This window comes from Mus caroli, chromosome 16 (genome assembly GCF_900094665.2).
Source record: "Mus caroli chromosome 16, CAROLI_EIJ_v1.1, whole genome shotgun sequence".
Classification (NCBI taxonomy): Eukaryota; Metazoa; Chordata; class Mammalia; order Rodentia; family Muridae; genus Mus; species Mus caroli.
This window is the reverse complement of record NC_034585.1, coordinates 82543591-82555314: the sequence shown is the minus strand read 5'-3', so window position 1 is coordinate 82555314 and position 11724 is coordinate 82543591. Positions and strand designations below refer to the sequence as shown.

General features: G+C 41.2%; 1 protein-coding gene across 1 annotated transcript in view; it reads left to right on the top strand.

Annotated features, from left to right (window-relative positions):
* The window catches only part of Grik1 (glutamate ionotropic receptor kainate type subunit 1), a 386955-nt gene that overhangs the window by 235261 nt on the left and 139970 nt on the right, over positions 1–11724 (top strand). Inside the window, exon 3 of the mRNA XM_029470320.1 lies at positions 1381–1638. Within this exon, the coding sequence (XP_029326180.1) occupies positions 1381–1638 (258 nt within the window). The remainder of the gene's footprint in view (positions 1–1380; positions 1639–11724) is intronic.

Sequence of the window (11724 nt, the reverse complement as noted above, 5' to 3'; positions counted from 1 at the left end):
AAAACAAAACAAAACAAAACAAAACAAAAAACAAAAACGAAACAGAGAAAAATACCAATATTGAAAAATGACTTATCATGGTCAAAAATTAAGAGGAGCTTCAACACTTAAATGTATGAGTGGATTAGATAAATGACAGCGTCTCTTCCCAGTGATCTCTTTTCCCAACAGTGGAAATATGCTCTTAAGGTTGCAACACCCAAGGGAGAAAGTTGTATTCTTCATTCAATAAAGGCACCAATGTCTCACACTACGCTGAAATAGCAATCCTAGTTTTCTGCAATATCAGTAAGCATTGATCCAAGTTAGTGGGATGATGACAGTCTATGGCCTTCCCTACATTGTAAATATTCTAATACTAATAATATTAATATTAATACTAATTTCTCATAATGGATACTTCGGTTCTTATAACAACAAAAATATTAGGAATAAGATCTTAAATGTCCAATTTAATTATGATTGACTGATAATAGAAGGAGAAGGAGGCCTGACCTTGACTTAGAGTCCTCAAGATCTGGTTCAACTCTGTCACTTTCCCATGGCCGTGACTAGGTCCATTGTGTAAGAAATGAGTGGGGTAGACCAAGTGCCTTCTAAAGATCCCTTTAGGTCATGCCACTCCATTGTAACTAATTAGGTATCCTTCCTGCTTAGATGCATTCTACAAATATTTCAATAATCTGGAAGCCTTATCTGAGTAACTCATTTCTATTTGCAGGGAGTTGGTCTTATGATTTATTGCTGATCGCATGTACATTCACACTTATCAGTATTTTACAAGAAAAGATAGCAAAAATAGCAATTTGGGGTGGGAATTATAGGGGGTTCTTTAATAGTTAAGTAGAAAAATTATGTAAGAAAAACAAGTGCAGAAACCCCTATCTGAACTTCAGAAAGATGTCAGAGTTGACACATTTTATAGTCACCCACAAGGTCTTCTGCACTTTCTGTCTACACTAATCTTTCCATTGTCATCCTACCATATGTCAGAACTTAATTCATAGGACATTCATTTGACAAATGGTTTGCTAGTTAGCTCAGAGAGTGCTCATGGGATCAAGTCAAGGATTTAGCCTTCATCTGGATGAAGGTAATGAACTGAGACGAGTAACTCGTTTTTATTTGCAGGGAGTTGGCTTTATGATTTATTGCTGATCGCATGTACATTTATACTGATCAGTATTTTACTATGAAAAATTATTAAAAGCTGGAAAGAAATGATAGCAACAAACAGATGGGAACTATGGAGGGTTCTCTGACAATTAAGTAGAGAAACCATATAAGGAAAACGCAAATTCATAGAACTCTCTCTCATTCTCACCCTTTCCCTGCTTTCCCTCCCTCATAATCCCTTCCCTTGTCTTTGGATATTACCAGCATGCGACCAACTGGCTCTTGGGGTGGCCGCCCTCTTCGGTCCTTCCCACAGCTCCTCCGTCAGTGCTGTACAGTCTATTTGCAATGCTCTGGAAGTCCCACACATTCAGACTCGCTGGAAACACCCTTCTGTGGACAACAGAGACTTATTTTACATCAACCTCTACCCAGATTATGCAGCTATCAGCAGGGCAGTCCTGGATCTGGTCCTCTATTACAACTGGAAAACAGTGACGGTGGTGTACGAAGACAGCACAGGTATGGGACTCTCTTTCTCTGTGTCTCTCTCTCTGTCTCTGTCTCTATCTCTCTCTCTCCCTGTCTTCCCTCCCTTCCTCTCCCCCCCTCCTCCTCTCTCTCTTTTCCTGAGTCAGAGTGTCATGTTTTGAATATGCTTGGCCCAGGGAGTGGCACTATTTAGAGGTGTGACCTTGCTGGAATAGGAATGTCACTGTGAGTGTGGACTTTAAGACCCTCATCCTAGCTGCCTGGAAGTGAGTCTTCCACTAACAGCCTTCAGATGAAGATGTAGACATCTCAGCTCTTCCTGCACCATGCCTACCTGGATGCTGCCATGCTCCGATCTTGAAAAAAAATGGACTGCACCTCTGAACCTGTAAGCCAGCTCCAATTAAATACTGTCCTTATAAGAGTTACCTTGGGCATGGTGTCTGTTCACAGTAGCAAAACTCGAAGACACAGGGTCTCTCTGAATCTAGAGAGACTAAACCAGTAATCTAGACTAAGATGGTAAGCACCAGAGACCCTCTTGTTTCCATTCCTGTACCTCAAGCTGAGATTGCAAATGTACACTACAGTGCCCCCCCTTTTTTAAGTTGGGTACTGGAAATCCAAACAAATTTCTCCATTTGCCAACCAAAGTATCTTCCAAGCCCTATCTTACCTTTGTTTAACTAGAACCAGTGAATCTCCCTTCATCTACATATTAAAGTTTCTCTACTGCCCATATACTGCTCATATGAGCTACCATTCCTTAAGAAGTCGAAAGTTTTTTTCTATGTACTCTATTTTAGAGTCTGGCCCCTCCTTGTGCTGAGTGTGTTACGCATCAACAAACACAGTTGTGTCTTTCTGCCATGTCAGAATTTATTGAGTAACAATAAATTCACAAGGTGCAGGCAGCATTCTCATTAGCAGCAATTTTCCAGAGAATCTCCTTTTTGATATTTATGGCTGGGGCTTTCCTTGATATTTAAGGGGTTTTGTTGTTGTTTATTCCAATCTTGATTAGTAATGTTAATTCTCAATTATGAATTGTACATCACACAGTCAATCAGTCTCCATTTGAATATATGTAATTTATAACGTGCCTGTACAGGCTTAGAAAGGCAAGGAATGTCAAAGAGGGCAGAGAAGTCAAAGTAGAGAACCTGGTAGGAAGTTTCTAGGGAAGGTCTCTCAGGGCAAAGCAGACTGAAGCAAGCCACAATGAAAAGCAAAACATAACATGCTTCTGCAGTACCTAGCAACTCAGGGGGGCGGGGCACAGGTTGATCTCCACACTCAGAGGTAAAGTCATTCATTGTCCATGACCACATTCAGATGTTGCCTTTCTCAACTCCCCTCGGAGCACCAAGGGAAGAGAAGGGGTTTGGAAATTGAAGCACTACACATTCCCTATCAGTGATGTGTTTGCATGTCTACAACATGAGGCATCCCTAAGATCTGAACTTCTAGCTCTGCTTAGAATCTGTTCCCTGTTATAGACCAGGTACATAGAAAAAAAGAGTTCAATAATTTCATGCACAAAGACTAATACTATTGACCATCTGACCTTTTCCTAAGAATTTAGAATAGCTCCTTTCTTCTTCTGCCTGGTTCATAATAAGACTAATGAAATTGGCAGTGAGAATTAGCAAAAGAAGGCCTTTCCAAGCATTTTGGCACTTTTTCGTTTTTCACTGCCTTTTCCAGCAAGCATTAGCTCACGCTGTTCCCTAGCAAATGAGTTCCATGCACCCTCTGTTCAGCATTAAACTCTGGCTCCATTTGTACTGTCAGCTAAAGGTGACTACTATGATCAGAAGTACCCCCTTTATGCATTTTTCTATGCCTCTTCTCATTTTAGAAACAAGTGAAAGCCCTAGGTGATTAGACATATAACTCATAAATACGATACACTAAGCAGTTCCTACTAAGAAGGGTATGCCACCAGCGGCTGTGATTTTAGCTTCACCTGCTTGATATACAGTGTGATGTCATGTTACAAAATACACTCCACAGAGTATATTTAAAGAGCCTTCAGGTAAAACATTACAGTGAGACCCAAGTGCAGTTAGATTGTTCCACGTTGCTGTGTTTGGTAACGAGTTTTGCAAGCTAATAGAATCAAACTAGCTCTCCCTTTAGAGAACTCGCCTTGGTATAAGCATTCAAGCTTTCTACATCTCCAGCAAAGCAATATCGTCTAACAGGAAAATAAATTATAGATATACCTGTACTTAACAAGTTCAAACAATGATGTGGGCATTATAGATTTTAAGGTATATGCAGACAAAATTTAATTATACAAAAATTGATGTCCTAACTACCTTTAAACAGCTGGGAATTCATTGAGAGTAGCATCCCCCTTTGCGCAGCAAAAACATCAGCACATCATTTTTTTGTCAGTGTTGACCATAAACCAGAATGACCTTTTATCCTTGGTAGGCTCATCTAAGCTCAGATGCTCAATAAATACTTGTTGAAATGAATATCCCAAATGACTCTGTATGTTACCCATTAAGTTAGAGATGATTCATGTTAAAATGATTTTGCCTGCAACATTAAAAATGTAAATGAATAATCAATTGAACCATTAAATTGGAACCAACAGGGTAAGCAGATCAACTGAGATCGATAAAAGCAGACATCCGGTGACTCGGAGTGGGTTTGATACTACCTGACTCAGGCTTCTCCAGTGTAGTAATTATCAAGCCATAAAAAGGAGAAAACAGCAAACCTGAAGGGAAAGAGAGGACTTAGGTGTGCTCAGCACCTACTTCCACAACAGAATTAAGTACCCATTAAAGAACACTTTAGTGGGATTTGTTTAGTAGGAGTTTGTTAAATAGCCTGAAGCCAGCACAGATGTCGTGGGACAAAATGCCCCATTACTCCCATTGAAGTCAATGGGAGCAGCATGCAAGTCTCTAAGGACAAAATTCAATGGACTCAATGCTTGCAAGCAGAGGTCCCCTACAAGTTAAAGTGTAGAAAGGCTCTAGAGCGCCTGTAGAAAGAGCGAAGTTTTGGCGTGCTCTGTCTCTTCCCTTCCTTGTCCCCGGGTGCTCACATCACTCTCTTATCTCCCAGTCTCACACGCTGTGGTGATTTGAGACAACCTGAGAACTTGCTGTTCACAGGACCTCTCTCTGGTTCATTAGACCCCTGTGGAAGACTGGCTTCTTTCCCGTAACACACAGCAGAAAGCCGGGAAGAGGAATACCAAATGCAGCATGGAGTCTATTCAGCCCTTTCTGCTTTCTCAAGACCAAGTTCAGCCAAATGTAGCCCCTGCCACTTACGCCAGCAAACTCTTTACATAAACAGCAAAACGCACAGCACCGTATCGCGGTCATATGTTCTTGGACACAACTACTTTGCTAAGTGTTCATGTATAATATGTAGATGAGTGGACACGGTATATGACAATAAAATCTTATTTATAAAGGCATATATGCTTGGCTAGACTGGATCCTGGGCCTCTACCCTGATATCAAATATAAAGATGCACAAGAAAGGAGGAGGAGAAAGGAAGGAAGGGGAAAGAAATGGGAGGGAGGACAAAACACGTGTAAAGGCTGAGGCTTAGCCACGCCTATGAAGCTGGCGAGCTCCTCTTTCACAGTTACCTGTTTGTCAAATCCATCTCCATCAGTCTTCCCCTCATTCTCGGTGCATTTTCCCAGGGCACCATCTTAGTTTGCTTGACAAATTTTCTTCAGTGTAGGAAAAAAGTGGCTAGCGCCTTTCCTTATCATCACAAAAGTCACAACTAACAACCATTACATATAAACACAATTATAACAGAAAGGAATAATGGATTTACTTAACCATCTTTTCACATAAGGTCTTGATCCTTTAGAAGACATGTTAAAAGGTTCGGGGAACCCTAAGCTTCATTTTATGTATGCATACACAAATGAATGCATGCATGTATGTATCTATGTACACATGCATGCATGTATATATGTATATGAGAAGGTATGTGTGTTACAGGGGTTCTGCACTTAGCAGACAACTCTTCTACCACTAAGCTATTGTTCCCATCCTTAAAGCTCTGTCTATTTTTATACTTAATTTGAATGAAGGATGGACACCTGTGTAGAAATGTGAAAGGCCAAAATGGAGATTTGATATTGATAGGAATCAGAAGAGCCAACTACAAGACCAATTTTCTGAAGTGAATAAACTGTGTCAGAAATAATCATGCTTGCATTTTTATAATAATCAAAGAAGGTACATCAATTATGCTGACTTTAGTACACTGAACACTACTAATTTTACTTGGTAGTGGCCATTGGCAATCACAGGGACTTTTGGTGCAATTCCCATCACTAATATTAGCTTTTAGATCATATTTCCCTTTACATAAATACTACAGAATGTCACTAGGAGGGTTCAAAGGCTGCAGGGTTTGAAGGGGACTTGCTGAAGGCATAGGCACAGTGCTGATAGAGATGCCAAGAAGACCATTACTGGGATTAGATATTACAGAACTAAGCCACACAGCTTTAAACATGCACAGAGATGTTCTTAAAGCCAGGGCTGGGTCCAGGTAAATGAATACTTCAGGGAGCTGTGTCAAGCAAAGCCTTGTCACAAACTGAAGCCCTAGGCAGAGAATTGGGGGTTCATTACTTGTTGATAATGTTGCATATGCATCATATGGTCTTTTGAGAGGGTGGTGGGTGTCAATGGACTAAAGGATTAAATGACTCTTCTTTTATATGAGTTGAATTGCCTCTACATTCTACTGGTTGGTAAGTGTGCTAAGGGCTCAGTCCTAACCATTTTTATAGAAGAATTTAAAACACTAATGCATCCATGTGTTCCTGACTTAATATTAAATTGATAAAGTCATAAATGGTGATGTTGCCTGTGCAAAAACACCTTAACAACATTCTGTCTCCCGGCTCATTCTGGATTGTTGGTAGTTTATTCATACAAGCAAGGTACAGTGGTGCTCCATGCCAACATTATACTCAGTATGGTTGCAAACTGCTGTTTTATAATAATGGAATCACTCAGAGCATAGCACAGACTGAAAAATTACTATTTTGTTTGACATGGAGTAACCTAAATCAGGACACAGTGTTGTGTTCCTTTTTCGTGGCATAGGTGGGAGAACTTTCTGGACTGACTCTTCAAGGGACAAAGGAAAGAATGAGTGTCTCGGGTTGCCATTGTGAAGAATCTCACCATCAAATCTCACAGTATGGGAGAGGGAGTGAGAGAAAGAGAGAGAGAGAGAGAGTTGGAGGACAAGGTGGTGGTAGAAATGTAGAAAATCCTTGTTCCTGAAACCTTCCAACCTCTTCTCTTCCCATTCAAGGAACTTAGGGCTAAAAGGTGTTACATTTTGTGATGTCATGGGTCTAAGCCCCAACACTGTTACTGGGCACTCATAACTAAAACTGTTGCTGCTTCCTTTAAACCAATGACATTCTAAGAATGACTTTTTTTTTTTTTACAAGGAAACATGAAGTTGGAGGCCAGAGAGGGTGGGATTTCAGTGTTCCATTACACTTGGTTAGGCAAACACCTACAGCTCCAAGCAAGCAAGTGCTAATCCACATTTCAATGAGGAAACCACACTCATGCCTAGGCTTCCATTTGTGACTAACTCAAGACAACCATGTTAGAGTTTGACCCTAACCGTCCCTGTCAATTCTATTTAAACTTCCTCATATCCAGACAGATATGGCAATGTTCAGGAGATAATGGGGACAGCGAGCAAGGCAACAGAGCATGCATAGTCCATGATATGCTTCCTCTCACTGTGCTCTAACTGGCTCCCTTTCCCAACTACAAGTTCTTTGGTTTTGTCATAAAAAGGCAATTGCTTTCGTTGGGTAATGTCTAAAATGAAGACAAGTATGAAAATATAAATAAATGTCTCTACCTCCCTCTCCTTCTCTCTCTCCATCGGTCTCTCTGTCTTTCTTTCTCTCTGTTTCTTTCTCTGTCTTTCTGTTTCTTTGTCTCTCTGTTTCTGTCTCTCTCTCTTTCTCTCTGTTTCTCTGTCTCTGTCTGTCTCTCTCTCTAACACACACACACACACACACACACACACATGCATACACAATGTAGGTAGGGAGACAGAATGATAGAAGAGTGTCTTTTCAATGATGGACACCCTTGTTATAAGCACTTACTAATAGCAAAAATATTCCAAAGCTCAAGTAAAAATATCTCTGACCTTTTGAGTTCTCTAGCCTGTTTATCTAAACAAAACACAAAAGTAAATATTTCATATATAAATAGTAGCAAATGTTATGAAAAAAGCAAAATCAGCTAATGATGTTAGAGGGACTGGACAGGGAGGAGATTTGAAAATTTATATAAGGATATCTGGGTAGTACTTAATACTAAATATTTAAGTAAAACTTCAAAAGAAGGAAAATGACCAAGCAATGGAGATAGATACCTAGATAGAAAATTCTACCAGGAACAGCTGGTGAGAAGACCTTGAGGTAAAATAACCCTCCAATGGCATCTCAAGAATTAACGCATCATTAAAATTTCCCCAAACACAGGAGCTAGGGAGATACTTAAGTGGAGAAAAATGTTGTGCAGGGCTGAGGACCTCAGGCCCAAGCACCCATAAGAATCCAAGCATGATACCTTGGTGCTTCAAACCACAGCACAACGTGGAGGGAGTAGAAACAGGAGCCTAGCTTGGTGTTCTGGTCACCAGTCTCACTGTAGCTTCAGTTAGAGATGCATCTCAAGAGAGTAAGGTGGCAAGTGATAAAGGACGACACCTGACATCTTCCTTCATGCATCCTGTGTGTACATGGGTCCATGCACCAGCACACACACATGCATATATTAAGCAGATACAACACACACACACACACAATCTACCTATACACAGATAAGATTTTTAAAAAGTCTTTCATATCCTAAAGAATTTTAATATATGAGTAAGGGATTTTAGATCATTATTTTAGACTTCATTAAGCACAGGATTTAGTCCCTACCCCAAACATATGCAGCAACAGTAGAGGGGACCTTTCATTTATGCTCTCTCTAGTCTCTGGCTTACCTTGTGCTTAGATCTTCTTTCTACTGCTCAGTTGTCCTGGCCATTGTTCTTGTGTGGTCAATAAATAAGAATGTTCAAGTGCAGGGTATGTGAGTGAAGTTTAAGTGTCGGAATGTTTCAACTGCAAAAGACAAAAGGAGGAGACTTTGGGGGAAGGGGACCACCATTGGGATCTACATTTCTGCAGAGCAGGGCCATGCAATGAAGCTTGGCTAAACCCTTATGAAGAATCAAGGGGAGCAGCTCTGGTTTCTGGGTTTCTGACCAGCCAATAGGACTCTTGGAAGAGTATCTCTTACTGTTTTAAAACCTTCGCTCTTGGCCACAGACAGTAGGGTTCTTGTCTTAGAAGGGCCTCACCATAGACTCCTCACTGCCCTCTATAAGACAAGATTTAGTTTCCAGTGGTAAGTAGACTACTTCCTGCAGGACTCAAAATCATACTGCACCGTACCCTCTTGATTCCATCTGATGAGAACATTTTTTTATATTTAATTATGCTGTTCCATTCTGTCTGGATATACACTGAGTATTTACTGTGTTTTGTAGATTGTCCCAGGCTCTTGTCATTCACCCGTGAACCAAAATAAAAGAGAAAACACTGACTTCGCTCGTTTATTTTCTATGGTAACCTAAAGAACAGTCTATTCGTTCACCCTCAACAAAGTGGTATGGTTTTTTGTTTCAAACATGATAAATTATGTGGAAGAGACAAAGAGCAGCAGAGTAGGGAAGCTGGAGTGCAAGTTCCAGTGTTTGGAACCATGTCACACCACCTTACAATAGTGACCTTTGAGCAAAATGTTGAGACTGGTGAGGAGGTGAGTTATATAGTACCAGAGGGCTCCAGCTAAGCTAGCTGCTAGTGTTGGAGAAAGCATGTCTTATACATTATAGAGCTCGGGAAGAAGTAAATGTAATTGGAACTGAGTTAGAGAAGATTGGTGGTAGACGAGGCCAGGAGAGAGGAACTGATGAAGCCCATGCTGGGGTACTAGAGACCCCTGGGAGAATTAGTGCTCTGTGTGAAATGGAAAGTCATTGGAGAAGGTATGGAAGAGGATCAAATCAACAATATATTAATGGAGGTTGTTGTATTGATAAAGCACTCTATGTAGGTGACAGTGGTCATGACAGAAATCAAGCCAGGAATTGGAGGTGCTAGCATTGGGGTAAGAGCGCCAAGCACTGGGAGCAGGTCAGAGGCTGAACAGGCCTAACACTCTGAATGTCTGAGTGTGGTTCCCATTTGCATATCTCTCCTGTACGCCACTTCTCTTGCTCCCATTTACACTGTAGTGTGGGGTGTGTTTGAATGATGGATCAAAGAGTGAGAAGTCTTTGAGAAAGCTGTGTAAGCAGCATCCATCATGGGTAACCCCAACTTGTCATTCCCCCCTGCTTTGACAGCTTTTTAAAGCTGTCTTGTGTGCGCATCAGTATTTTCGTGCCAGCATGACACTGACTTTGAAGTATAAAACTCTGAGAATCTCGGGTTGCAGACGTTTGCCTCAATGGACTAACGCGACAGGAATGGAGTGAACTCCCATACTCTCCTAAAGTAACAAAGTTTGGCTGGCATTTCAGTCGAGTCATATGTCAAGGAAAACATACTGCATTCCTTTGACATGAGACAAATGCCATATGGTAAGCTTATTTTTAAATTTTTAAGGCATGAAATCTATGATCTGTCTTAGGAACTATTAATGCTACCATAAAGTCAAGGCAAGCTATGACTTCTCATACCTGTGAGTTTGAAAAAAAATTCTAGAATGATAATAATATCTTGAGGTAGTGGAGGTCAGGAGATGGGGTGGGGAGTAAAAGTTAGTCTCTTCAGCTTTGACAGGAACCAAAGGACAGAGTTGCCACCATCTGAGCTGTAAAGGGTTGAGTGCTGCTAACCTGTAGGAAGACAAATAGATAATGTCCTACTTTCCTGTCTGATGCTGTGGCTAAATTTCCTGAAGGAAACTTAGTGAAGGAAAAGGGAAAAAATTTGTTTAGCTTACAGTTCCAGATTACAGTCCATAACAATTCATAGGGGGCCAAGGCAGGAAGTCAGAGAGAGAGAGAGGGACAGAGAGAGACAGAGACAGAGACAGAGACAGAGAGACAGAGACACAGAGACAGAGAGAGACAGAGACAGAAAGAGAAAGACAGAGAGACACAGAGAGAGAGACACACACAGACACAGAGACACAGAGACACAGAGAGAGATGAATGAATGTAAGTTGTCTGCATCCTTCACTCATGCAATTCAGGACCCAGCCCATGGATTGACATTTCCATACTTGGGCTGGGTCTTCCCATCCCCACTAATCATCAAGACAATCCCCCAAAGACATGCCATGGGTCATCCTCTTCTACATGATTCCTCAATTGAGATTCTCTTTTCAGGTGGCTTTAGGTTGTGGCATGTCAACATTAGAAACTAAGCATCACAGATATCAAGTCCTTGGGCATGGATGTGCTAAATCTGAATTTTAGACCCATGGAGACAGCAAGTGGAGTTGTGACTAGGAGGGTCTGGATTTAAGGAAAGCAGCCTGGACTTTGTATGCCAATGTGAATACAAAGCACTGAGTCCTTAAGGCAGTAAGTCACTGACAGTCAACCCAGCGCTGGACTCATGGCACAGGGCTCCTGACAGGTCTTTTGTTGCTGTTTATTCCTTGGTTTGTGAGGTTATGGTTTCAGTATCTTCTGTATCCATCACATCCACATGAGATGCCCAGCAGCCTGCCATCGTCACTGGTAATCTTATCACACACGGTCTTAACGTTTTCTGGCAAGAGTATGTTAAATCACTCTGGCAGTTCGAATGAGACTGTACCCCATAGACCCATCTTCTTGAATGCTTAGTCCTCAGTGGATGAAGTGTTGGGAAATATTAGGATGTTGGGCTTTGTTAGAGTAGGTGGATTCCTGTTGGAAGAGGAGTGTCACTGTGAGTGGGATTTGAAACTTCAAAATCCCATGCCTGATCCCCCCCAGAGTCTCTCACTCTCTCTTTCCTTCCTTCCTTCCTTCCTTCCTTCCTTCCTTCCTTCCTTCCTTCCTTCCTTCCT